A 26,914-nucleotide genomic window follows, 5' to 3' on the forward strand; every position below is an offset into this window, starting at 1 on the left:
CCTCAGACGAAGCCAAACGCGCCTCTACCGCCTCATCTACATAATGTAAATATGATACGGTCTTATTGGTGCCCTGGAGTCTTCACGGGGCAGTAACTGTAAAAATGCCAGGAGTTAAACAGGCAGGCTTTAATAAATGGACTGTGCTCACCTATTCAACAGTGATGATAAATATTTTCTTTTACTGCTGTAATGAATCCAAAGACACATGAGTGAGATTTTATTTGCGAAGCAATTAACTCTTTTTTCGCCCCCGCGGTTCAGCTAAACGTTTACATTTTAGTCATCAAGACGCAGACGCTTTTGTCCAAAGCGACATATAGTGAGAGACACAATCAAGCCACTATGCAGTCGAGACCAAAATACTACCTTACAGTCCTGAACTACCTAGTACAAGTGCTACTAGCAACTAACAGTGCGGAGCTATGGAGAGGCAGTGAAGAGGGACACGAACAGGAGAAGAGAGTGGAAGTGAGTAGAGATGAGGAAGGTAAAGCTGTGAGGAGAGAAGTAGCGGTGACAGAGCTCAGGAGGACAGTTTTGCCCGATGACGCTCATGTACAGAACGTAGTGGACGAGGGGTAGCATGGGCTAAGGCGGAGCGGATCCAGCTCGTACTCTGTAGGTCAGCAGAAGTAATTAACTTGATGCGGGCAGCTACAGGTGGTCAGTGGAGCTCCATCAACAGTGGGGTGATGTGGGCCTGCTTCAGTTGGTTGAAGACCAGACACGACGCCCCTGTCTGGACCATCTGGAGCGGCTGCAGACAGGTGCACACGGGGGCACCGGCAGATGGGTGGCGTGCTGGGCGAGGAAGAGCCTGATTTTTCTGAGGTCAAATAAGGCAAAGCGGCACGACCGGGACACCGAGACTACACGATCAGACAAAAGTCATCAATCGTGACTCCCAGTTTTTGAACAGCCTCGCTAGCAGCAAGAGACAAGGTGCCAATTTTGATGTCCATGTTGTGGGTAGAGCTGGGCGTCATCTGTAAGCAGTGGTATGACAAGCCGTGTCAGCCGAACGCCGACCTGGCTACGACGCCCTGGATGAGCCCCGGAGAGGCAAGTGCACTGCCAGCGGCGCCCACGCCGGGGAGAATGGAGGGAAGGATACGGTGGTGGGCTGCATCGAATGCAGCTGATAATTCAGGCAACATGAGAAGCGAACAGTTAAAGCAGAAAGACACTTTGAAAACACTTGCTAAACCTGTCCAAAAGGCTGTAGCTATCCTGATGCGAATTAGACTGATGGAACACGAGGCGACTTCCTCTTTAATTTTTTGTGGCGGACAAACCCTGCAGGCGGTGGTGTTCTCTCAGCCTGCGGAGACGAGGAGACGGTAGGACAATTAGAAAAGCTCCATTGATAAACTGCTCTGTGCAGGCTGGGGTGATGCTAACCTGACAGCGTTGATCCGGATGAATCCGGAGGCATCGCACGGGTCGTAGTCGCCCTGTACGTCCATGCTGGAGGAAGAAAAGAGACATTCTGGTCATGACGTGACTAAAAATGTTCGGTGCCAGAGCAGCAGGGATGAAGAGGCCCCCTGTCGATGTCCAGGAAAACATGACTTTTTAAAATGATCTGCTCTTTTTGAAAATGGCGTTCTCATCGATCTCCGTCTGAACGCGTCTCTTTTGGGTTTCTGGACCATTGTCTGTCCTGAATAGAATCAATGATGTGGAATAAAAACAAGCACACTAAAGAGGCTTTTTTTTCTTCTTTTAAAAACAATCCCATCATATCAACTCCGAGCTGTCATGTCAGGATGATTTTGTAATCTGAAGTCGCAGGTTTATGTTTTTATCCGGCTCTTCTATTCCAACGCTGAAACCATAACTCGTGCCTTGGCGTGTTCGATTTTGTTTTCGGCCGCTCGTTGTGAAGTCATTTCTTCTTTGCGTGCGCCTCACAAAGACCATCCGTGCGCTGTGTAATTACAGCAGTTTCTACCTGCAGTGCTTAATACACTCCCTCACCGAGTCCTCTCCTCCCCGTGACACCCCCAACTCCTGATGTACAGCTTGCACTTATTCTTCAAAAGCACTTAGCAAAGGAGGAAATTGCCAACAAATGATAGGATAAACACTTGAAAAAGAACGAGCGACAACTAAATCATCAACTCTCAATACAAGACTCCCTGCCCGGCACCTGAGAACCATTATGAGTGAGTGGCTTGAAAGAATATGGTACCCCGTTTGTGTGTGTGTGTGTGTGTGTGTGTGTGTGTGTGTAGCAGGGGATATTTCATGTACTCCTTTAAGAAACCCTGCAGTCTAATTGAGAGCGGAGCCAGTGGACGAGGAGGAGGGTGACATTTGTGACTCAGATGGGCGCAGTGACGGACCGTGTTACCACTGTGTTAATGACGCCGTTTACTGTTACCTGCGGAGAGGCAACAGGGTGTCAGCGGGGGGTTCATGCCTAATCTGCTCTGTGTGTGTATTAGAGCGATTGTGGCAGGCTGTCATGCCGAGACAAGTGTGTGTGTAAGGTGAGATCGCTGCTTCCAGGTGTATGGCTGCCAGGGAAAGTGCATATACTGCAGCTTATGTCTCATTTCCGATCAATAGAAATTAGCATTCAATTCATATTTCTGGTAGAAAATCGAGTGTAGACCTGCGTAAAGTTAAATACTTGCCCACGGCTTCAAAACTTCAGATTTATTCCCTTCCTATATCATTGTCTGCTCCATTTTATGTGCATTTAGCAGTTAAATTCTCTCTGCTCAATAGGTAGCGGTGCAGGAAATGTTCACATTTTTACCAATATGGTAAATATGGGGTAGGTTTTATAAAATAAACCTTTTCTAATAACTATTGTCTGCCGCCATCCTCTGTGGACAAAAGCAGCTTTTCAGCAGCAGCGTGGCGCCACAGTATGACGCTGGCGTGCAACAACAACAACAACAACAACAAAACATCAACTAATTGAAACGACAGCAGTAAAAAGATCTCAAGTGGCCGAACATCTGCATACAGGCTTGATCCATCAAGCAACAGAATCGAATGGTCGACTGTGCGACAGACACCCTTTTCTTACTGCTCCTGACCTGTGTAACTAGCGTCATGCTTGTGAACTTTCCTCCTAAAATCCCTTCTCTCTCTTTCCTCGCTGAAAAATGCCATTAACTGTCTGACTCAAGGGTACAACTGGAGCGTGTGTGTGACTGAAGGGGAGACACGGTGGCATATGGACGGGTTTTTACTTTGGTCAGTGCTGAGCCTGCCCAGAGGGCATCAGGGGTCAGCATCCTGAACAAACCCACTGTTACCACACTTAAGAGGCCACGGGGGTGCAGCGGGAGGAGGGCTGGGGTTACGGTCTGCCCTCCAGGAACTGAGCCTGACACATCTCTGATGTCTTTGTGAGAAAGGGCCAGTTTAGTGTGTTGAGGAGGTCAAAGAGAACCCGGGCAAACTGAGCAAAGCAGAAGGTATCTGGTGAAAACGCGGCATAGCTGAGCTGCACCCGGAGCAGCCAGAAGCAGATGTCACGTCGCAACGAGTGACGCACGCGTGTTGATTCTGCCCCCGCTCACCTGACCAGCTCCTCGTTGTAGAGGGACTTGGGTGACTCTCGTCCCAGGATGTAGACCTGGCCCTTGAAGATGGACAGCTGGACTTTGCCCTCCACGTTCTCCTGTGATTTGTTGATGCAGTGGCGCACAAACTCACACTCTGGACTGTACCAGAAACCTGAAGACGACAAGGAAATTACGAAAAGCACAAATATAACACAAGAATATCCATCCAACATTGTTAATTGTGTCTTTAGGAATATAAAAACCCTTAGAAAACGCAGACGTTTTGTAAAATTTAAGGGCTTTTATAGCTATTATACCCGATTTAGCGACACCTAGCGGTGAGAATGCAGATCACACCCATTTAAAACCTTCCCTCACTCATATTTATTTTTAAGACTGTTGAACAATGATGACAGGGAAAATATAGAATTTTCCAGGATTATTTCGCGGATTGTCGTATAAAAGGACAAGAGACGGCTACAGTTTCTCAACACAATGTTGTGCAGTGAGGACAAATTGAAATAGACACCGCAAACCCTCCAATTAGCAGCAGCGGGCTCTAAAAGGTGGTTACTGGGCGTCGGCGGGCCAGGTGAAGTTCATCCAGCCCGTTTCTTTTGTCCCATTTTAGAGACGTGGCCATCCGTCTCTGAGACAGATGGTTCAGGGATGCGTCTGTGTATGTTCAGAGGTCAGGCACGCCTCGCTCAGCAGGGGTCCTCCTCTCATCAGCAGCTGACCTCCACCTCATCGTCTGGCCACGTTCAAAGACAATCTTTTCCCCGCTTTCATTGGCACCAGACATAACAACGGCGCGCAGTTTACAGTCCAAACGGAAAGTGTAACAATGACGGTATGACTGAGTTTAAATAGATACAGGATCATTTTGAAGATTTTAAATCCAGAGACTGAAGTGCACCACGGTTAAACCTTTACGCCTCTACTTCTTCGGATGAAACAGATGCGAGACAGAAGGCTGGCTGGGGTTTATGTTAACAATCCACCTGCCATTTCTCTGCACTTATAAATGATTTAAATCCACAATGGGTTTAATCTCTGCCTGCGTTTGCTTCTCGTCTCTGGAGGGTCTAACCCAAGTGGCCCAGTAGCCGGTCTCTAATGGCGCTGATCCTATTATGGGGATAAAAGTACAGGAGGAGTGAAGACGGAGCAGAAGGGAGGATTAAGACACCTGAGCCAAGAGAAGCTCAGCGCACACGTGCAAACACGCGCCGCGGGTGCAGGTACGCTCCAGCGTGGCGACAACAACAACAACAACAACCACCACAAGATGTAAAACCCGAGGCTAAAAGAAGTGAAACGATCTCATTTAGGTGATGCATTCGAGGGTCTTACCGTTGTACACCAGTTCAGAGAACTTGATCCCCAGTCCCTGTTTGATCCGACGCACCTCTTTGTCCATGGTGAAGGTTTCGATGTCTAAATGGGCCTTCAACAGAATCGTACCTCCCGGGGTTTCATATATCCCTGACGCAGAGGGGAAACACAGTTGTTATTGTTGCTGTTAGCAGAGAAATGCTCGTCTCTACTAGCCCGTCTCTCCCAGCGTCATATTTAAGCTCTAATATAGATCGACGCATTTGTGAGACCCAAATAACGCCTTTTCGTGGAACACGCAGAAAGGGTGCGGGTAGTTTTCTCCAATACATCTGCTAATTTTGTCAGAACCATAACGCTCCATCATCATTATCTCCATCAGAGGCAATTCACAACAACAACCAACCCGAGCTCTTACGCAACCGCGAGTGGCTTGATTATCCATCAGCTGTCTTGACAGACAAGCCTTCACTGAACCACGGATGAGCCTGTCCTGGGTAAATGACAGGGTAGGAGGCCCCTGCCAGCCTGGAGCCCGGACCAGGACTCTGCCTACCCTGCAATTTACCCCCTCTGGACAGGAGGGGGGAGGGTTGAGAGGAGAAAAGATGAGGTAGATGACAGGAGAAATGAAGCCGTCAATCAAGTGTCAGCAAAAACAAAAGGAGGGCAAAGGAAAATGCTGCCAGACGCATCTGACAACCCAAATAGGAGCTTTATCAATGACATCCATTTTAGCTCGAGCTGAAACGTTCAAAAACTGAGCAATGATTCTGAAAACATGGTTCTTCACATTATGTGTCAGTCTGTATGACGGTGACCTCCCCCTCAATTCAAACCGCGCTGCCAAACAGACATCAAAACTTCAAAAGCAATCTTTTCAGAAAACTAGAACTTTTTACTTGACTCCATCCGGATTTATGAGTCCAAATCTGTCTGACCCCAAATACTACAGTGCCGGGGTCTGAAAATGGAGAAGCCTTTCATGCTAGTGGCCAAAAGCTGAGCTTAGCCGAGCTGCTAATTGTCTTAAGCCTTAAAAGGTTGTCGCCTGAGTGACAATGGCTCGTGGCTTTTAGTGATTCAGGTCCGCACAGGACACGTAGGGACACTTCCGTCTGCTCTATCAGATAAATAAGTTAAAACTGCCCTCAAACACAGCTTGGCTTAACAGCTCCAAAGAGCTAGCTTAGAGTGTGGGGCAAACAATGAAATGCTATCTGGCTAAGCTCCATCTGAGGCTGGCTAGTTAAGCTGAATGGAAAGCACCTCCAGTGGTTTTTAAAGTTTTAGTCTTTTATACGGTTAGTGCAGGTATGCTAACCGCGCTGCAGGCAAGAGGTGGTTCGGGTCAGGGGGGATATCTTCTTGAGCTGATGACCTCTGACCTTTGGAGCAAACTGGCAGTCTGATATCAAAGGGCAAAACCTTCACATTTGGGTAAAAAGGATTCACTGATGTGAATATTTAGTCCCGAGGTTTAAATATGAAGCATCTCTATCTTTCTTAAGGCTGATCAGACCTGGACTGATAAGCAACCATGATATTGGTGGATGCATTCAATTTTAAGATGTACAGAAGAAATGCCTGGAAAGTTTTTAGCTTTGACAACAACTTGATTTTGATTTTGACAGTGGACATCGACGGACAGAGGCATTTCCTGTTGCTGAAAGGGGCGACTCTTCCGAGACGCACAGGTCACGGACCTGACAGCCCGCTGACAGGTGGGAAAATGTTAGTCTGTCGAATGTTTTGTAGCAGCAGTGACAACATTCTTGACAAACCATTTCAGCGCTCTCCACCTCCCTGACCCCTCACAAATAGGTTTGACATGTTCCCATTCAGTCCCTCCCATCGTCTTTTGTGCGTATAGGCGACTGCCATTACGCAGCGGACTGGCGGGTACACGCCGCGGCAGTCATTCAGCCGGTCGGACACCTTGAGCACCACCTTTCGATACAGCTTGAGATTGGGGGAAAAAAAGCTCAGAGCTTTTGTTCAGCCAAAGGGCTCGAAATGTGGGCTTCCCATTTTCCAATTTCTACCTGCCAAGTTTTTCTGCAGCCGCAGTGCGTTGGCCGGTCCATTTGGCAATCACAGTGTGTGTGTGTGTGTGTGTGTGTGTGTGCCCTTGTGTGCTGTCCTAACGCATGTAGAGACCTCGGAAATAACCTTTCGCTGCTGCCTGTTGATCCCAAAGACAGAGACAAAAACCTCCCTGTGACCGCGTGTGCACTTGCACCATCAACTGCGTATTTGTTTGTGTCCAGCGGCGCACAAACATTGATACCTTGTTCACACTGTGTGTGTTTTCTTTCTGTGTGTGCATGCATAAGTGATGGGAAGTCCATGATTCCAGGTGAACCAGAGGAACAGATTTCCTTTTGAAAGAGAGCGCGTGTTTGCCATCCAGCCGGCTTTTGATGGAAGCAGAATAGAAAGTGTGACACCTAAAGCACTCATGTAAAATAACCGCAAATTGCGTGAAAGCCCGGCTACTGAAAGGAAAGCTTTTGAACCGATGTAGAATTAAAATGTTCTGGTGTTTTTGGGACTCGAAGCCCCTCTACCTCGCTGCACTCACGGCGCGTAAATGCAGGCTAAATTGGCACAAATTGAGAAATGACAAACGAATTGAAGTATAATTTTCGATAATTTCTTACCGCGGGACTTCATGCCAATGAAACGGTTCTCGACGATGTCAATCCTGCCCACGCCGTGGTTGCCGCTGCGAGACAGACAGGCGGGGACACGTTAATTTCACCTTTAGGACGGCCATTTCACAAAGAAGCACTTAGAGCTGGATAAGAGTTCAACTCGCCTACAAGTCAGAAACAACCACAGCAACAGCACCTCCAGTACCGATACTCATTTGCACATGAATCCAGTCGGTACCACCGAGGTGTTTCAGTTATGCTAATTAATGGGGGGGGGGCTAATATGAGATGTAGTAGATCGATTCTCACCCGATAACGTTGAGATATGAAAAAATATCCAGCGGAGAGCTCTTGGAGGTGCCCTGCTTCACATCGACCACTTTGATCGGCACTCCTGAAACAGAAAACAGCCGCATTATATGAAATTTATTTAAAAAACAATAAAGAAACGTTCATGAACCCCTGAAATCAATGGCCGTCAGCGAAAAGTGACAACAACCAGAAAAAGGGGTCAGAGAGAATAGCTAATAAATTCAAAGGCTCTGCTCCTTTGAAAGCTGTGAAATCGTGGGCAGGCCTTTACCTAATTCAATTACTCACGCGGCTTTGTTCGCCGAGGCGTTTTGGGCGCTGGTGCACGTTTCTGCGCATGTGCGGCCTCATCATATTAAACGCAGCCTCTTGTTAGCGCCTTGTCTCCAACACACACACTTCATCACGCATCAATCACTGTCAGGACCTGTTCCGTTCATGGCCTTCAATGAGCCACACGGGCCAAAGGTGGCGGCAAAGCAACGACTCGTGTGCGTGTGTGTGTGCGTGCGTGTGCGTGTGTGTGTGTGAGCGAGCTTCAGAGGAAACCTGCTGATATTCCCTCTCCTTGTATACACACTTCCAGCTGTCAGGCTCTTCTGCCCCCACATGTGAGTGACTTGAAAAATGCTTTGTTGCCGACCCATTCTCGTATCGCGGGAATCCCGGCGCTCCCATGGACGTGAAACGGGCGCCTCAGAGTGCACGAAAGGCCCGTGCGGATGACGCGCTGCTAAAACACCCTCCCCACATATCTAATAATTAGATTAAAAGTTTAAATAAATCAAATGTCTAAACGTGGGAGTAAAGCGGCCGGCCTCTCTTCCTTGTTTCCATCGCTGTCTCCATCGTGCGGGTTCTGTCATTCACCGAGGGCTCTTTTTTTCCCCCCCGGGGTCCTTTTCTTCAGGTTCTCGCGGCCTAACAGTGCAGACAATAGGAGCGCAGACACAGCTGTAGGAAAAATTACTGCTTTACATTTTTCCTCTCTACCTCTCTGGCCTGAAAGGAGGGAGGGATGAAAATATTTTCCTGAAAAAAGGGGGAGAGGAACGGGGAATGGAGTGTTTGACAGGGGGAAAAGGTTCCTGTTGTTAAATATTCTTTTTTAATCAGTGAGAAAACTTTGGTGAGAAAGGGCAGGGATGAAAAGGTGGGAGGGGGACTGCAATGAAACATTCTTGTGCTGATCTTGTGCTCAGAGGGAGGAGTAGGCTCCAGCCTTTGTTCGGACAACTAAAACAGCTTTTGTCATCGGGTGCTCAATAAAAAAAGCACAGGGGACGTGTGTGAAAACAGCCCGAAAATGCGGCCCAGGCGTCGCCGCGCCACCGCAGACACATCTGATCTCCGGCTGCGTTTTTCCAACGCTCACTAATGCTCCCTGCAAATCACCATTACAGCTCCAGAAACTGTCCAGCGAGTCCTCCAGTGTCCCTCCGCCGAGTGATCTCCTCGCTAGAGAGCAGGCGTCTGTGCCATCTGCCTCAGGCGTGGACGTTTCTTCTCCGTCCTCCCTTTGTGCAAACATGTGACACTTTCCACTTCCCGCCGACTCTCGTGGCGAAGTATCTGATGAATGTTTCTCTGGCCCCTCAGGGCTTGGTGTATTAGCTGGACTTAATGCTTCCGGCCTGTTTGTGCCCCCCTGGGCACAAACACAGAAGCTTAGGGACGAGTAATGTCATGTGGAGCTGAGGACGAGTCTGGGTGGCCAGGAATGGCGATAATGTGCAGCCGGGTCAGCGCCGGAGCCGTCGCCCCTCGGCGATAAACGCCACCGTTGACCAAAGCCAAGAGATACAAGGTGGTGAGACCCCTCTTATGGAGCTCATGTGTGTGTTACATGGAAAAAACAGAATCTTTTCTTATTAAAGTGTTTTTTGTTTTTAAAAAAAAAACGAAAAATTATTTGTACCGACCGTTCTTGAACTCAATCTCAAGGACATCGGCGCTATTGGGAGAATCTTCCGGGTTCTTGGTCATCATGTACAGGTCAGCCGGGGCATGTTGCTGAAAAACACACAAATTCACTCCATTTCACACACGGTGGCGAGAAGGTCGCCGACGTCTCCAGAGAAGGCGGAGAGGAAGAGAGGAGGATGGACGCAAAGGAGAGCTGAGAAAGCCATCAAGAGGTGGGAGGAAACCCACGTTCTACATTTTTCTCTGGTTGGTTTCACTTTCCTCACACAAAAAAAGACTGGGAATACTGGGAGGAGACCGGGAAACACTCCAAACACACCTGCTGTTATGACAGATCCGTCCCCTGAATGATCTATTCATCCTCTCTGATGAAATTTAAACGCGCTTGCATTTTTTTTTTTTTTACACATAGAAACAACTTTGTTCGCTCCTGGTGGGGGAGCCGAGCGAGGGTGACAGGCCGACGCGTGTGCCCAGCGATGCGGCCCTGCAACAATTACACAGCATTAGGACAAGACGGCGGCCAATGTCCTCTGAGCTGAGGCAAATTGCAGGGGGGGGGAACTATGCAAAATAACCACTGGGTGCATTTAAATGGAAAGCTTTACCAGACAGTAAATCATCATACAATAACTAATCGGCATCTGCTCGTCGCCTGTCACCCAGGAGAAAACGAGCGGCGCAATCACTTTCCTTTCCTTTTAACTAAACACCAAAATTGACTGGGAAAGGGCCCATCTTCCTTTCCTTTATTTTCTGCCTCAGCGCCTTGAAAGATGCCAAATGAGAGCAAATCTACAGGGGGAGAAAAAGCCTAAAAAGCCTTTGATGGTTTGGGGGGGAAAGGATCTGAATTTTAAATCCTGAAGAATCTAAAACTTGACAGTTGCTATAGGTGTCCCAACGCGGTGTCACGCAACATCCTGTGATGGTATTTGTTGTGGATGATGTCGTATCCATGTGATTTCAGCTGCCCCAACTACAACCAAAATGAGTTTTAGTTGACTTAAAATCCAAGAAAAATCCTCACTATTCTCGAGAAGCATCCAATAATTTCCCTTTTCTTGCTAAAGTTAAATACATATATGAACTTGGAACACCTCGTAGAAATGCCTTTTTGATAAATAATCCCGGAAAACACCCGCTTGAAAGGAAAGCGTGCACTCGTGCACTTGATGGGCTTTTTGATACAAAGAAAGAAAAAGGTGGAATAAGCTTGTTTCCAGTGAGCGAAAGATCAATGCATTTCAATTCAAGCCCCCCGCAGGTGGACCTGTCCCCAAGCCACGGCCCAGAAACAGAGGGAAAGGTAAAGAGAAAGAAGGCGGGAGGCGAGGCGAGGCGAGGGGGAGGTTATTGGTGAGAAATGGGGCATGAAGCGCTCCATCGTGTAGCACCGAGCGGCTCCTTTGGACACCTTCGCCTCCGAGACATTGTTGTGCTAAACGTGGAGACGGCTGACGCACGGACTTAAAGCAAAGTAAATTTCTATCTTTCCACACATTAGTTGCCTCATTGGCTTTCAATCGGAGCCAACGGAGCCCAAAAGAAGCTGAGGTGACAGGAGGGAGAGGGGGAGGCAGGAGGAGGAAAAAGGGAGAGTCGAGAGGGGAACTGGGGAAAAGACGACTGTGGCGCAATGGTTCGGAAATGACGCCTAAATCACCATGTTTCAAGTCTGTCCTTCTCCCTAAAATGCAAGCGCGGCAAATTGAGACAAACACGAAACGTTCCAACGACGTTCCGGGGGTATCGCTCCATCCTTAACGCTGGGGGGAATTTTCACAGCCACGCCAGCGGAGTCAAATGACAGTAACGGCGAGGTGGACGCGGGGCGCACTCGCCGAGGGAGACGGGTCAGACCAATCAGACCCGAGGGCAGCGAAGGCACCCGACAAACGCCGGCCGCTCCGCTTCAAAGCACACATTCACGTGCACACATCCACCTGCAGGCCCACTTCCTCTCCCCACAGGCAGTCCTCTATCCATCTATCTTTCCAGCCAGCCATGCGACCAGGAGAAAACAACTTTTCATTTCCTCTAGGTGAGCGGGGGGGGAAGGGGGGGGGGGGGGGGGGGGGGCTGTGCGTTACGCTTCTTTATGTCTGCTCGCCGGCGAACTGATCAAAGGGGGCGACGGGCGCGGGGAAGCTCACTGACAGAGGCTATAATTAAGACTGAGGTGATGTTTTAATGACTCGGGACAAGTGTCAGGCTGCCTCAGGCTGGGAACAACTGCTCATGCATGGAGGGACATGGGGGGGGGGGGGTTAGGGGCTGCAGCGAGGTCCAACAGTTGGAGCACTGGATAAACATTCTCAAAGATGGACAGAAAAGCCACGGTGAGTAATAAAGCTCTGGGAAAAGGGCCTGAGATAATGTCGAAAAAACAACAACAGATGAAGGAACATCTAACTTGAAATACTGGGAATACTGTATGGAAAGAATTCATATCTGATGGAATTCTATTGGAAACATTCCCAGAATTTCAACGACTTGAGTTGCCCGTTCTTCCCTAAATTAGCTCTTTTCTGCCGTTTTCAAAGTTCCACATGACACTAATGGAGGTAAACATCCTCTACATTTCAAAGGAAATTGACCCTGACGATGCGATATGGATGAAGCTCGCTGTTCTCTTTAAATAAGCCTTTTACTTCAGAACCACCTCCCCAAATGTGGCGCACGTCCCCTCCGAGGGAAAAAAAACGCCGGACTGGAGGTGAGCAAATAAAAAAAGGAATTGTGCTGGTGGCGAGATGGTTTAGGGTGATCAGGAAGGATGCATTGTTAATCACTGAGTAACCAGAGCTCCGAGGACTCTTATCTACAGCAGAACACGTGAGCGACCATTTGGACGTTTCCTAATCTGAGTATATTGAGCAGAGAGGGGCCTTTGTAACACAGGTGGGGGGTGGGGGGGTTCTGAGGGGCTTGAATAGTTGAGGTCTGCCCTGAGCCTTAAGGGCTGTAACCAGAGTAGGAACAGGGGCTGATATGGAGAAGAGGGCTCTTAGAACAAGGTGAACTATTTCAGGTGACCTTCTAGGTCATTCAGAATCTTGAGAATTTCACTTGTTTTGCAATTATTGTGTTCTTATTGGTTTCTGGTTGCAGCTCCTTCATTTAAGGTGAAACTGCCCCCCAAATGTGGTTCCTTTATTCAATAAAAGTACGCAGCAAACGTACCTGTAAAGACATTAAGCAGTGGCCGTGGAACCGCTTAATTATTAGTTGAAATTATCATTTCGTGCCCTGGATAATATATTCAAATCCTTTTACCACTGCGGAGTCCTGCATCATAAATATTTCATTGAATTTACTGCCATCAATTGATTCAAAATTGGAGTAAATGGACCCCCCAAAAAAGAGGGAGGGGGGTAAATAAAATCGCTTACACAATACTGTCATCGTGCATCGCTATGCTATTGAGCTGGCTCATCTCATTCTTTTCAAAACATTTCTCAACAGGCCGACCACTAAAGAGGCAGCGGAGGGGTGGGAAAGGGCCAGAGGAAGAGCGAGAGGGATGGAGGTCTGAGTTACAGCGGCCCTGCCCCTGCATCCCCGCTCCATTTGGGGACTCATCTGTCTGGCGCGCTGTCTTTGTACTTTACTGTTACTGGTGACATTTTGGTGTCACGGTGTCACGGTGAAATGGCTCCCCTCCCACGTCGCAGCCCGCGGCGGCGCAACCAGTGGAACAATAAGGTCCCGAAGAGTTGGGGCTAGAACTCAGGAGGCCCCAGCTGGGCGCAACGCCCTAACCCTTCCCCCTCCCTGGCTCCCATGAAATTGGGAATTAGTCGAAGCGTTGCTGACGACAAGTCAGTGTCTGTGTGTCCCGGGCTCTTCCCAGGGCCCGGCGAGGACCCAGGGTGAGGACAGACACATACACAGACACAGCAACCAAAAGATGGGAGCTCTGGGGGTCACAGGGGCCAACCTGTATGTAGTGCTCTGACCTTTGACCCCGCACAGAGATCAAACTGTCTCACCCATGAGACGCAGTGTGGGAGTTTGTACCATGGCTGGCATGGCTCATCTGGGGGGACGGAGGCCTTACCGCCTACTACTGTTGCTCACCAACAGATAAGAGCTAATGTCCAGATGTTCATGGTGCCTAAAATACAGATGTTCATCAAGCGAGGCAGCCTATAAATGGACGCATCTGTGCAAAATATAGTGTAATAATATAATGTCCGATTATTATTAATTATTACTTTTTTTGCTTCAGGATTCACAGCTGGTTTTTTGATAAAAGTTTTGAATCATTTAAAAAAACCAGTAGGAACAAGTCTTACCTTGGGATTCTCCAGGATTCCAGACTCATAGCTGCAGAGTAAAATCATTTAGAGTATAAGAATGTCATGATTTCCAATTGACTTTCAGAAATAAAAAAAAGATGCAACCAGCCCACCTGATATGCATGAGGTTGGCATCCATGCTCCAGGGTGCTTTAGGAGACACAGGAACAGGGATTCCATGTTTCTACCGGATAAAAGACAGAGCTGATATGTTATATTCATCTCAAAGACCTCACACAGCGCTCTGAAAGCTGCCAACGAGTACCAACGAGATGATTTTCAGACTGGTTTTATGGCATACCGTGTAATAAAAATGCATTTGTCCCTTCAAATAGAGTCTGCAGTAAAAACAACAAAAATATTTGGCAAGAAAAGCCCGTTTTAGACGGGTCATTCACTGGTTTATGAGGGAGACGCGAGGCAGAGGTGTTGTCTCACGCGACACGAGCTCCCTCTAGTGGTGAAAAACGGGTACTTAGTAATATTTCGATTACTTTCTTGTTTTTTTGTGGGGGGGTTTTATAAAATTGAGAGATTTTTTACAGGCTGCAATGATAAAAAATTAAGTTGGGGATGAGGCCGTCTGTGGTCTGGCCTTACCTGAGCGTACTCCATCAGGTCTTTTCTACCCTTGAAGCGGTTGTAGAACTCAGGGATCCTCCACGGTGCGATGACCTGAATAAGAGAGGAATGAAAGACTTCAATGTTCGAGCCAGCAGCACAATCTTTGCAAAAACGGTGCTGCAGACGAACCTTAACTTCAGGGTAGAGAGCGTAGCACGAGAGCTCGAAACGGATCTGGTCATTACCCTGAGGAGCAGAGATTTAGCAGGAGTTCCATTGATTCATTCAGTTCATTCCTGTTAATCCATGAATTTAACACGATTGAGACGCATGTCTCCATCTAGAGGCCAAACATGCGCACTGCACTTCAACTCAACCCGATTGTGCTCATTTGACCAGAAATTGAAGAAAATTCTGATGGTAGCAGATCCAGTTTAAAAAATTTTTAGGTTCTAGAGCCGACAGACACAGATATGATTGGCGCCAACCCAAGCTCAAACTGGTTGTACAGCCCAGTTAAAGTGTAACAAAAAACTAGACAAGAAAAACAAGAACAGTTACTGTATTAACATGCATAAAAAAACATGTGTGTTTAATTCAGAAAGGAACCCTGCAAAAACAGGCTGGATGAATGTGAACCGAGAGTGTTTTACCTTTCCTGTTGCACCATGGGAGATAAACTGGGCGCCCTCCCTGCGTGCAATCTCAACTAGCTTGCGGGCGATACAAGGCCGCGCGATGGCGGTGCCCAGCAGGTATCGGTCCTCATAAATGGCGTTGGCCTGCAGGGCCGGCCAGATGAAGTCCTCCACAAACTCAGCACGCACGTCTTCAATGAAAACCTGTTTGACACGTGCGCAGGTGTGAACATGAAAGGCAAGCTTAAAAACCTCAGCGGAACAACACACCAATCATTTTCTGGTACCTTCTTGGCGCCCAGAGTTTCAGCCTTGTCCTTCGCAGCTTTAAAGTCTTCGTCTTGCCCGACGTTGGCCTGGAGAATCACAGTTTATTTCAGGAAAGCTCGTCACAAGACGCTTCTTCGGAGAATTTCGTAACGCGGGACTTTGCAGGAGCGTGATGCAACTTTGGACATTTTCTTTTAAATTAACGACTTGAAAAAGTTGTGGCTTTACTGCACATCGATTACCAAACGTCTGCACGCGCTGGTGCCTGGGAGGAACAGAAAAGGGCCGTCTGGCTAAAGCATACATTATACAGCTTTATCAACAGTTTCTGCTCTGAGGGAGAGGACATTGTCCTACATTACTGATTGTCTGCTCTGCTGTGGTTGAAAATGGACTGTAAACCTCTGCCCATCCCCCCTGGACCCCTCACTGAAAGGTTACACAGTCGCAAAAATCTGCCGGTCGTGCAGTTTAGAACTGCACAGCTGGCAAAAAAAAAAAAAAAAATCAAACCCAAAAAAAAGACAAAAAACGCAGCAGGCAGCTTCCACGAAGGGGAGCTCTGGGGGGACATTTTGGGGACTGTAGGGAGCAAAATAAAGGAGCCCAGATGAGGGGAAGCTTACCAAGAAGGTGATGACATCATAGCCTTGCTCCTTCAGCCAAACCAGGATACAAGAGGTGTCAAGACCTCCGCTGTAGGCCAGAACCACTGTTCCTTTAGACATGATGTGGCGGTGGGGGGGCTGTGGCGGAGGGAAAACATGCTGACACAAGTGACAGACTGGACCATTAATGCAACATGCTCTCAGAACACAAAGTTCTTTCTGGATTTAAAGCAGCAAAACCGGCTGTGAATATAATTTGCATTTGCTGCCTTTACTTTAATAACAACAGCAATCCTCCCTCGGCTTCTATCCCATTACATCAGAGGACATTAGATTCTACACAAAATGGAGTCTAACTGGTAACTCAGCCGAAAAATGTTGCGTTATTTCACTGATGAGTAAAATCACAACATCCCTCCAAGCGGACCGGCCCAACCCAGGTTCCACGCAGAATTTCAGTTTAAATCAAGAGAGCGCGTTTTGTTGAATCCACAGGTCTTTTTGGAAATTCGGATCAAACAACACGAGTCCGCACCGTTTGCGAAGATAAAACCCCAGAAATGACAAAAATAATAATAAAAATAAATTTAAAAAAATGTCAAAGACCGGCGTCAAAGCTTCGTACTCACCACAGTTACGAGACTGATGCAAGATCACGTGTCCCTGTGGCCAGAACCGGTTTGACTCTTTAAGCGAATAAAAGGGCCCATCCACATGATGACGTCACGCGCAGCGTAAATGTCACATGGTCAAAATAAGATCTGGAGGATCCCCCGCAGCTCGCGCCGCGCACGGCGCAACAGGTGGAGCCCGGGTCCGGCGCTGCAAAGTGCGATTTGTTTTTTTTGGCAAAAGACAATAAACATCACCGTCAACGTGGCTCTGAAAATGGCGGTCACGCGTCGCGCAGAGTGACACGTTTATGGACCGGCGAGGTCGCGGCCTTGGGAATAAAGAGAGCTCCCGATAAAAGACTGACACCAATTCAGATGCAGAGAGCTCGACTCAAGATCTAATAGGAGTGCAGCGTGGTGGTGACGTAGAATCAACGCGACGCTGGCGCGCCATGATGGCCAACATGAACTTTAACAGGAAAACAGCTCCATGATTTAGTCCCAATACCCATATTTATTATTCTCAGACACACTAAATATTAATGCACTTAATTTTAAGGCCTCATTTTTTTTTAACTTTAAATATTGAATATGTGATCTTTTGAGGAACATCTGATACCGTTCAACTGTTTTGAGATTTTCTTCATTTGTTTATTTTGTAAGTTGCTCTGCACATCTAGCAGTTATGAAATCAAATATGGAATTCAAACTTAAGCTTGTGCAAGTTTTCACTTTAAAACGCTTACGTGCACTGATTTCTTTACCTGTAACAGTGACGTCTTTCAGCCCCTTGGAAAGAAACTACTGTAGTCAAAATGGTGCTTTAAATCTTTTTGTTGTTTTTTTTGTTGTTTTTTTATTTCTTCGCCATGAACTTCCAAAATTCAAAAAAAAAAAAAGAAAAACAAATGATACAATATAAACTTCTGAAAACGAGTACAATGAATAGTTTTTCTTTAAGTTTTACACATAGCAAACGACACAGAGCAAAGATCATTTCCTGCTGGATGGTGACTCTGCCGAGTGCACTTCTTTTTCCCCAGGTTGCGGAATATGGCGTCTCACAAACATCAACCCCCCCCCCCCCCCCATTAACCCCAATCACATACAGTTCACTAGTTAGGCGTTGGCCAGTGACTTAAGAGTACAAAGTGCCTGACAACAAGTCCTGGATCTAACAAATGTGATGACATTTTCAATCAAGCGTGGCTGCGTTCCACCACGAATGTTCCCGTCCTCCCCGATTACGTCCGGGGGTCGGTAGAGACGGAAGGTGTGCGGATGGATGGGAAGGCTACAGTGTCCAGGGAAGGGGGGGGGGGGCTGGATGGGATGCGGTCAAACCGGTCCGGACGTCGTTGAGGAGATCTCAGACACGATCCACCAACAAAATGTTCCGTGTCTTCACGGGAGAAACAAAACTGCCGCTCTTCATCCAATTTGCAGATTTTATTGAGAAAATATGAACATTAATCTATTATAACTTATGGTGCGACACCCATAAAATACAATAAATTACTTTTGTTGCCCCCCCTCGTACACAAAACAAATCTTGCGGATCTTAAAGTATCATTTTGAAACACCTCTCATGTTTGTCAAAAACAAAAAAGCCAAAAAGGGGCTTTTTGACTGTTTTCTTTACAGATTAAAAAAAAAAAAGGTAATACAAATAAAAAGTCCGTGGATGAATTTGGAAAATAAGCGGACCGTGTTGGGGGGAGGACGACAGGAGGACAGAGAGGGTCTTTGTGTCCCGGTCTTTGTGGGAAGTTAGTGGCGTTCCTCGGATCTTACCGCGTGTTGCCTACCACTCCTTCTTCTTCTCATCCATCGACACGCCGCCGGGGCCCAGAGCCACCACCAGCAGCAGGCCGCCGATGACAGAGGTCGTCTGGAAGAAGTCGTATTTGAGGAAATCGTGCATGGGCTTGTAGGCGGGGATGGTCCAGAAGGCGTTGAAGTAGACGTTGATGACCAGGAGCCACAGGACCAGGGTCAACGCTGCAAGTTTGGTTTTGAAGCCGATGGCAACCAGGATGATGAGGGCAGTCCCGACCAGGTTCTGGAGGATCTGTGGGGGGGTACGGCAGGAGGACGAGATCAACAGTGAGCTGCACACTTAGAAATGAATAAAGAAATGAGAATCTGAGAAATTAAATGTATTTATCAATGACTGGAACCTCTTAAAATCGTCTCATCTCTGGCTGATAAATTAGCATCAGCCGTTAGCTTAGCTAGTCCGGCTCTGTTACATCTGAATTGATGCACCCGTGACCTGGGTAGAAGGTATTAAGTGGCTCACAGGAAATAGCAGATCTATCTACCAGGGAAGTGCTGATAAACACTGGAAGGCAGCTGATGGTTCGCCGAGATACAGTGAATGTTCTGCAACGTCTGTTATCTGTTGTTAAACGGGGGCCGACTCGGCTGTCGGGACTCACAGAGAAGAAATTGAAGTCAAAGTGCAGCAGAGTCATGAACATGAGCACCAGCAGCACTCGGCCGCCCAGCTGCATGTACTGCTTGGGCGAGCTCTCCCCCATGGACGGGACTCCGGCGAACATGCTCTTTCCTTCCGATCGGGACTCGGCCAGCAGCAGGAGCAGGCCGCCCCCGAGGGCGAGGTTCCTGGGTGAGGGGAGAGGGTGCGTGGCGGGTTAGCGGGGACGGGCCTGCGCGTCATCAGACCGAATTGCTGACACCTACCTCATCAGAAATTTAAGGTCCCATAAAATGCTGTATGCGACAGTCTGGTGGAGGAAGAGGAGAAGTTTTCAGACCACAATCAAACACATTTCCTGTGATAATTTAGGAACAACAGGGGGGGTGTCTGACCTGTAGAGCTATGATGCCGAATAATCCAAAGCAGGCGTACTGTACAAAATTTCTACTGAGGATGAGGACGCAACCACCTGTGAGGAAACAGACGCAGCGTTTACACTCCACCACCAACGGGGAAGTTCTGACATTTATCGACGGCGTTTTTAAAGCAAATACAGAGTAATTGTGCAGTCAGCTGTCTGTCATTACTGTCAACATGCACTTCCTCTCCCGTCCTTCGCCATAAACCCGAGCAGACATGTCCACGCACCCAGCTGTCCTATGAGGTTAAGCAGCACGAAGCACGTAGCCAGAAAGTAGCCGCAGCTCCAGGTCGCCTCGATGTAGTCTCTCTGCTCGTTCCACTGGAACCACATGCGGATGCCATCTTCCAGAAAGGTGCTAATGAGGCACAGGCGCGCCAAGTGGGGTAGGTACTGTTTGGTTACCCGCAGGAACTGGGCAAGAGAGGAGAAACAAGGAACATCATCACATCAGGGCAGACAGGTGGAACGGGACGGCGATTCTGAGGTGCTGCGTGTGAAAACTGCCCCCCCCCTTAAATGTGACAACATATAAAGTGAGAAGAACGTCGAACATCCTCTTTTCTCTCCACCTGCACCAGTGACGGGTGATGACCGCGACCTGCCCGCTGTCACGCCTCCTCAGCGGGCCACATCAGCACTGTCAGGCCCCAGCAGCCTATCACGGTCCACCCCCCCCCCCCACCGACCGCTATGCGGGGCATGAATGGAAGCAGCCAGAGCCAATCCGAACAAGCCCGAGGAGGCTTCAGCAGCCTCGAAATAGACCATTTTGTCGGCTAATTTATAAGTTCGAGCCCCATTAACTTCTGGAGTATTTCTTTCGAAACACCCCCGATCCGCATCATTCCTCTTTGGACCTAAATGCAGAGCATGACTCCATGTGTGAGGTGGGACAGCGGGCTTGTTAACACCGGGTCTGTGTGTTCCGAACCGCCAGCAAGCTTCGAAACCACCACATAATCCCACTTTACCTTCCTGGAAATGGCTTCAAAAATGCCCCCAGGTTGACCCAGTATTAGAAACACGGCCGCACCTCGACACCAACGTCTTGTGCAACCACAAAAACAAAGGTGGGGGGGGCGATTTTGTCTTGGAATATCTTGTGAAACCGGACCCCAAATCGGAGCACCAACCGGGTCGCTAAAACCCAATGTGACTAATCACCGCTAGCAGCGAGGCAGACCGGGCTTAAGGAATTTCCCAACACTGTCTGGGACTGTCTGTCCTCCGCTGATTCATTCTTAACAGGCCGGGACGCCAGCGAGATGCCCCCCAAAGCAACTGCCCCAAATCCCCCCGTTAAAGCGGTCGGATCGCGGCTTTCTGGAGAGACGTCAGCTGTAAGCGACCGATGCTAACAGATCTGGAGACACATGACACAAGCAGGCAGCTATTAAAACCCCCAAAAGTTTTACGAGAATGTCGCGTCATGGTAGCTCCTGACGAAGCAACAATAACCGAAGCCAACTCAATAACGGGGGTAACCAAAAAAGTGCCCCCGTTACTTTTTTCTCCTCCCACCCCAGCAGAGAAACTAGTTAGCAGCTAGCATGCTAACAGCCGCTAAAGCTAACAAGTGAAAATCGAACTTACCTGGTCTGCCACGTCTTCGGCCCTGTTCATCAGGTCTTCCTGCCCCATGTTCGTGCGGTTCGGCGTTTAATGGTAGTTAAGGCTCAACGCGACCCAGTTTGTGCGTGCTGGGGTTTTCTCTTCGCAGGCTGCGCTCGCACTGTTCCTCGGCCGTCTCCGCCCCACAATGCCCCGCGATTTGACGAGCGGAACAGAGCCCCCCTCCGCGGAGCTGCAACCGCTGCATGCCACGTAGACCGATCCGAGGAAGCGGCTCCGCGAAGCTTTTAGGCATGTCAACAAGCACACGCCTGTGCACATGGCCTTGTTTCCCCCTCTGATCGTCGCTTTTTAAGCGTCCAAATGCCACGCGCAGGGAGCAGATGCCACACTTGTGGCAGATGTTCGTCCCGTTTCTTTTAAAGTGAATCACTCCCTGGTGGTTCGAATAAAAGTACATAAATGGAACTGAATGGTGGGCATGGGAATTAATAGGGGAGCGGGGGGCAAATGGCTGATATCACACATCTGGGAAATTCAGAGGCACAAGAAACAATCTGAATATTACAGTCAGCTCTGCACAGCACGTAGCAACACCTGTAAACTGTCCTAAAATAATCACCATGGAGATTTGGCGCGTCATCAGCAAAGGGTAGTTTCTCCCTGTCATCACAGGAGATTATAGGATTCCAGGATTGCTCAACTATAGTGGATCGTAACAGAAGCCTCGTGTAGACACCCAGGGCCTCGGTCCCTTCATGTGTCTTGAGACATCAGGTAGATGAGACACATGGCTGCTGTGACCTCTCAGAAAAGTGCCACAGAGCGGCACGCTGGCGCCAAAACCCAGAGTCTACCAGCTGTTCTGTGGAAACGGGGCGTTATCATCATCCTCCAAATCACATCATGCTCATTGCTGTTTGTTATCAGCAAACCATTGGCTCTGATTTTGTTTTATACACACACACACACACACACACCTGGAGTTTTACATTGCCCTGACAACAGCCTGTGCAGATCAGCCACACCTATTCTGAACTTTGAAAATAAAAAGAGTATTTTTTTTTAAAGATCCCCCGTCAGCTCGGACGGTTCTCTGCTAACGTGACTTCATGTGCGACCGGACGAGACACCCTGTCAAAAAAACAAAAACAAACCCAGAATAAAATACCAAAAAAAATGCAGGAAAGCTCGTAGCTTTCATGATCAAACATTTGGAACGTGAACCCTCCCTGTTGGTCAAACACAGCAGCCTACACGCAAAGTACACAAAGACACATGGTGAGATCTAAAAAGCAAGCTAGCGCTCACTGGTTGTAAAGATTCAGCAGGTAAAAACTGGAATCAGTCTGTAAACTGCTGTAGATCAACAACACCCCCCCCCCCCCTCCAGAAAAATCCACAAACCCACTAAACATTTACAGAGCAACTGGAAAAGCCACTTTCTAAAATATACAGGAATTTAAAAAAGAACCATCCATACTGTCCATGCTAATAAAGGAACACAGGCTCAGTGGAGTCTATGGTGGTTTGTCTTTATATTGGGGCTCTTGGTCAGAAAATACAACTTCTCTCGACACCAACCAGGAAACACGAACGGCCTGAACACGGTTCCTTACACAAACTTTCGTTAGCTTAGACACCGCAACACCACCTCAAACTGCTTTTCAGGCGTTCACTTCACGTTTCTTCCGCCCAGATTTCCAGCGGTTATTTCGGAGTTTCTTCTGCGTTCCACCACCCTGCACCTGCAACAAGTTATTACAGGTTATTCAATCAGGGGGTCCCGGCAAATCCCCCGTCAAAGAGAACGTTGATCAATCTCACGCGCACTTTTTTGCGTTTCTGCAGCGCCGGCGTGTCCACCTCCATGTCCTCGCCGTCGTCCGTGTGGAAGTCGTCCTCCTCCTCATTCCCGTCGCCCCCCGTGGTCGCTTCTGTGGGGTTTTTTAGCGTGAATAGGTGGGCTGTGGGAGCACAACGTTCCAAAAATGAACCGGAACACGCGGTAAACTGATGCGTTTGCTTGGAATTAGAGCGACTGACAGGGGTAGAGGTCACTCATGCTGTCCTCCGAGTCGCCGTCCTCCTCGCTCGAAGAGGGCGCCCACGTGCCGTTGCCCTGCTTCGAGGTCCTCCCCCGACTGACTTCCTCCCTGGCGTCTTTGGGCCTCTTCTGCATGAGTCGAGCTGGGATGAATTCAATCCCTTTCTGCACGCAGTCTTCATCTAAAGCAGAAATGAGACCCGTCAACCAGTTGCACAAGTGGCCAGGATGAAATAGCTGCGGAGGAAAAACGACAGCAGGTTGGATTTCCCTTGCCAACGGTTGTGTTTTTGTTCCCACAACCTCAGTCGGGTCCCACAGGGAGACCCTAGAACATGCGCTGATGCCAGGATTCAGAGCAGACCTGGCACCAAACCAGCAGCAGGACCAGGATCGGCTCATTTGTTGTCATTGGGAGCGCTGCCAGAGCCCTACGGACCGCTGCAGGGCTGGGCGATGTCGCGTGACTGGAGGACTGGAGCCGGCTCATGGCTCAGCTCAACTGGGTTTAGTGGAGAGCGCCATAATTGGCAAAGGTGCCGTTAGGATCACGCTGTCTGCTCAGATCCTCAGGATCCAGCCCAGTGAATGTTGTGATGCAGGCAACAGCACCCTGCCGCCAAGGTGCATCGAGTCCCGCCGGCGTCCTCACGCACGCCACAACTTCACCGTAAAATAGTAAGATGGGTATTTCTAATAAGAAGCTGCTGGTTCAATACTGACACTTGGAGAGGGCTTTCTTGAAACGTTTCCCGTTAATATGTCTCAGGACGTGATGTGGCTGCCGGTTGAGGTGTCTCAGGGTCAGTTTACAGAAGAGCTGGTTGCTGGAGAAACAAACGACACGATTACAGGTGTCTGCCCCCCCCCTCCCCCCGTGCAAATAGGGAACAGTAGCTCCTTACGGCTGTTTGGTGCTTGCCACGATATGCGGCTCATACTGGCTGTAGTTGAAGTCTGCGGCAGCGCTCAGCTTCTCATACTTCTTCCCTTGAGTGAACTTCTCAAGCTCCTGCAGGTTGCACGGAAACTCGTGGCCGTTTAGCGTGCACTTGATCTGGAAACAACAACGGCACAAACGTGGCTCATTTAACATGATGACTTGCGTGATTCAGCCCCGTGCAGCATTAAAACTAGCAATCATTGACAGGGTCGTTGCTCGGTTCCTGAAGTAAGTAGCACCACGGCTAGCATCACGTAGCTCATTTACGGCTGTAATCTGCTAACCTTTTTGCCATCTGTAAGCTGAAGGAAAGGGTGGTTAAGGAGAAAAGCTTTAAGATCCACGGGTAACTCGTCCATTTCTTAAAATTTGGGGTTTTCAGCTCGTCAATGACACCATTTTAGTCCAGGATGTGTCCACACGTGCGTTTAGCTGGAAATGGTTGTTGTCTGCACGCCCTCCACTGGTCAAAGTGGGGAAACAAGATCGGTATTCTAATCAGCACATTTGTCCTATACAATACATGTCATACTAAATAACAAAATTATATAATTTTCGTCCACGTAGTGATTTTAATATTCTCAAGATTCTACATTGCTTTCAGTCAGCTGACTGACTGAGGTCATATGACAACTCACAATCTTAGACTTAAAAAAATCCCCAAGAGACATCACCACACTACAGAAGATTTTCAGAAATCTGACGGGTCAAATCTGGCTGGTTCAAAACAACTTATTTTATTTTAATTAGGACGAGAATATTCCTGCTTTCTCTCCCCTTGGAATCGATATTTTATCGACAGCTGACATTACAGAGTGACGGCTCTTCGTTTATGAATACGATCTTTTAGATTCTCCCATGATGCATCAGGGTGGTAAACAAATCTCTGACGTCACTCCGTGTCAGCTGACACATGCGGATGTCAAGCTAGCCAACTAAGGCTTCCATTCATAGAACATACATTCTCAGTTATTATCTATCGATTTACATTAGTGTGCACATTCGCACCTACATTTTTTTAGTCAGAAAAGTTGCTGCTTAGTTGGCGGATGCAATATCTTGCTAGGGAATCGACGTTTTAACTTCTCGTCGTTATTATTACTAGCGTAAGGCAGCCAAACCTAAATTTAAAATAATGTCTGGTCCAAATGGGGATCCCAACATCTCGGTTGAAGATGGTCTCATAAATGACGATGATGATTTCGGCAGTGAAGGTAAATAAAAACCGACCGCGTCAATTCACTGACACATCATATAAACGCACTTTTGTTCTGATTCTTAGTATTAGTACTTGCGCATCTTGATGCGGGTTTGCAGGATGTAATCGGGATTTAATCATCTCATTATAAAGAAGTGACTTATCTGTCCGACAAAAACACTAATCCGTCTGTGTTGCATTCAGAGTATGAAGCCATCAACTCCATGCTGGACCAGATCAACTCCTATCTTGACGACCTGGAGGAACGGAATGATTCACTTAATGGCAAATTGCATGAACTAATGGAATCAAATAGACAAGCCAGACTGGAATTCAGGGCCCAGCTGAGCAACCACACGCCCCAAGAAGACAGTGCTGATGGGGAGAGCAAGGAGGAGCTGGGTGGGGACGCCGGGTGGGAAAATGACAAGAAAATAGATGAGGGAAGTTAAATTCATCACAAGGCTGGGTTATAAATATTAAGCCCACTAGACTCCTGACTTTAGGCCCTTAAATATGCTTTCTTTGTGAATATAAAACCTGTTAATTGGTCTTAGTAACTTGTTTTTTGTTTGTGTGTTTGAGTCTAAAGTCTCGTCCCTCTGCCGCCTTTTTGTGTTGTATTTATATAAAAGCACCTTTCCAGATGTGTGATTAGGGTTTCATGTCATGACCGTATGAGAGTATGTAGAATATAACAGGAAGTATTTTATAGCCACTAAATTTAAAAAAACTTTAAGCCAAAACATAGTAATTGTCAAACATTTTAATATAAATTAAAATGACCCCCCCCCCCCCCCAAAAAAAAAAACAAAACAGGAAACAAACATTCAAAAATACATGAAACTTCCAGCAGTTAAAAAAACCCAAAACATCACCTGGTTGTTTCTTATTTTGTCAGTAGCTGAATAAAAATACGATAAGAAACCTACAGCTTCGTTTGAAATGCAATCTTTGCTTCCGCTCCGGACCGAAAAAGGTGGTTCTGACGATGTTTTCCTTTAATCGTGTTCATCGGCTGCTGCCGTGGCAACAAGAGTTGCTACATGGGTTTAATATCATATGGACAATGGGGTATTTCCATAGTGACATCACTGAAAGCAGAGGAAACGTGTCCTTATTTACACCTTGTGAATGTTGAAGCGCCCAAACCTGTAAGTTCTATTATTTGTTCAGTGTTTTTACCGACATGATCCATTGAAACATCGTTTAAAGCTTCAAGCAGCATCGACTCGTCTTCGCTGACCAGCGGTCAGTTGAGCAGAAATGTGTCACAACCGGAGCCACAGACATGACAGAACCTGTTGGTGGGGGCGCCAAAGGACACGCGTCAAAGCTCCTCCAACTTCTTAAGGACAAATTCTTTCCACGCGAACGTGTGCTGATGATTTTAGACGCTGAGGTTTTTCAGCTCAGGACCTGAATGTGCAGGTTTTGTTGAATTTAGTGAGTCAGCATTTCTCATCGTTTAAGCCAAAGGTCCAGCAGGTCAAACACGTAATACGGTGATAATTCTACCATTGCTA

General features: G+C 47.9%; 4 protein-coding genes across 4 annotated transcripts; 1 reads left to right on the forward strand and 3 right to left on the reverse strand.

Annotated features, from left to right (window-relative positions):
• Nucleotides 1-207: 207 nt before the first annotated feature.
• ass1 (argininosuccinate synthase 1) lies at nucleotides 208-17,120 on the reverse strand. The gene is made up of 15 exons (XM_057019825.1): nucleotides 16,779-17,120; nucleotides 16,166-16,285; nucleotides 15,557-15,625; nucleotides 15,285-15,473; nucleotides 14,821-14,877; nucleotides 14,668-14,742; nucleotides 14,181-14,251; nucleotides 14,065-14,095; nucleotides 9,760-9,850; nucleotides 7,835-7,919; nucleotides 7,532-7,596; nucleotides 4,887-5,018; nucleotides 3,546-3,702; nucleotides 1,405-1,470; nucleotides 208-1,324 (listed from the first exon to the last, which is right to left on the reverse strand). The coding sequence occupies exons 2-15, from the start codon at nucleotides 16,265-16,267 to the stop codon at nucleotides 1,276-1,278; spliced, it is 1,239 nt and encodes a 412-aa protein (XP_056875805.1). The 5' UTR covers nucleotides 16,268-16,285; nucleotides 16,779-17,120; the 3' UTR covers nucleotides 208-1,275.
• A 457-nt stretch (nucleotides 17,121-17,577) lies between these two features.
• surf4 (surfeit 4) lies at nucleotides 17,578-21,446 on the reverse strand. Its single transcript, XM_057019833.1, has 6 exons — nucleotides 21,222-21,446; nucleotides 19,853-20,039; nucleotides 19,597-19,673; nucleotides 19,468-19,511; nucleotides 19,203-19,389; nucleotides 17,578-18,832 (listed from the first exon to the last, which is right to left on the reverse strand). Exons 1-6 carry the CDS (start codon nucleotides 21,267-21,269, stop codon nucleotides 18,566-18,568), a joined length of 810 nt encoding a protein of 269 aa, XP_056875813.1. The 5' UTR covers nucleotides 21,270-21,446; the 3' UTR covers nucleotides 17,578-18,565.
• A 1,268-nt stretch (nucleotides 21,447-22,714) lies between these two features.
• Nucleotides 22,715-24,793, reverse strand: surf2 (surfeit 2). Its single transcript, XM_057019834.1, has 6 exons — nucleotides 24,475-24,793; nucleotides 24,153-24,304; nucleotides 23,971-24,074; nucleotides 23,247-23,429; nucleotides 23,034-23,167; nucleotides 22,715-22,948 (listed from the first exon to the last, which is right to left on the reverse strand). The coding sequence occupies exons 1-6, from the start codon at nucleotides 24,547-24,549 to the stop codon at nucleotides 22,868-22,870; spliced, it is 729 nt and encodes a 242-aa protein (XP_056875814.1). The 5' UTR covers nucleotides 24,550-24,793; the 3' UTR covers nucleotides 22,715-22,867.
• Nucleotides 24,794-25,070: 277 nt separating this feature from the next.
• On the forward strand, nucleotides 25,071-26,319 carry bbln (bublin coiled coil protein). The gene is made up of 2 exons (XM_057019840.1): nucleotides 25,071-25,404; nucleotides 25,593-26,319. The coding sequence occupies exons 1-2, from the start codon at nucleotides 25,326-25,328 to the stop codon at nucleotides 25,838-25,840; spliced, it is 327 nt and encodes a 108-aa protein (XP_056875820.1). The 5' UTR covers nucleotides 25,071-25,325; the 3' UTR covers nucleotides 25,841-26,319.
• Nucleotides 26,320-26,914: the final 595 nt, after the last annotated feature.

The sequence above is a fragment of the Takifugu flavidus genome, chromosome 20 (genome assembly GCF_003711565.1).
Source record: "Takifugu flavidus isolate HTHZ2018 chromosome 20, ASM371156v2, whole genome shotgun sequence".
NCBI lineage: Eukaryota > Metazoa > Chordata > Actinopteri > Tetraodontiformes > Tetraodontidae > Takifugu > Takifugu flavidus.

Coding starts and splice junctions, on each gene's coding strand:
- ass1 (XM_057019825.1), bottom strand. CDS start 16,267: ATGTCTAAAGGAACAGTGGTTCTGGCCTACAGCGGAGGTCTTGACACC. Junction 9,851..14,064: donor GAATCCTGGAGAATCCCAAG/GTAAGACTTGTT, acceptor TGTGTTTTTCAG/CAACATGCCCCGGCTGACCT. Junction 7,597..7,834: donor TCATATCTCAACGTTATCGG/GTGAGAATCGAT, acceptor TCTGTCTCGCAG/CGGCAACCACGGCGTGGGCA.
- surf4 (XM_057019833.1), bottom strand. CDS start 21,269: ATGGGGCAGGAAGACCTGATGAACAGGGCCGAAGACGTGGCAGACCAG. Junction 19,674..19,852: donor TAACCTCATAGGACAGCTGG/GTGCGTGGACAT, acceptor GTTTCCTCACAG/GTGGTTGCGTCCTCATCCTC. Junction 19,390..19,467: donor GACCTTAAATTTCTGATGAG/GTAGGTGTCAGC, acceptor CCCCTCACCCAG/GAACCTCGCCCTCGGGGGCG.
- surf2 (XM_057019834.1), bottom strand. CDS start 24,549: ATGGACGAGTTACCCGTGGATCTTAAAGCTTTTCTCCTTAACCACCCT. Junction 24,075..24,152: donor GTGGCAAGCACCAAACAGCC/GTAAGGAGCTAC, acceptor TTGTTTCTCCAG/CAACCAGCTCTTCTGTAAAC. Junction 23,168..23,246: donor CATGAGTGACCTCTACCCCT/GTCAGTCGCTCT, acceptor GTGCTCCCACAG/CCCACCTATTCACGCTAAAA.
- bbln (XM_057019840.1), top strand. CDS start 25,326: ATGTCTGGTCCAAATGGGGATCCCAACATCTCGGTTGAAGATGGTCTC. Junction 25,405..25,592: donor TGATGATTTCGGCAGTGAAG/GTAAATAAAAAC, acceptor TGTTGCATTCAG/AGTATGAAGCCATCAACTCC.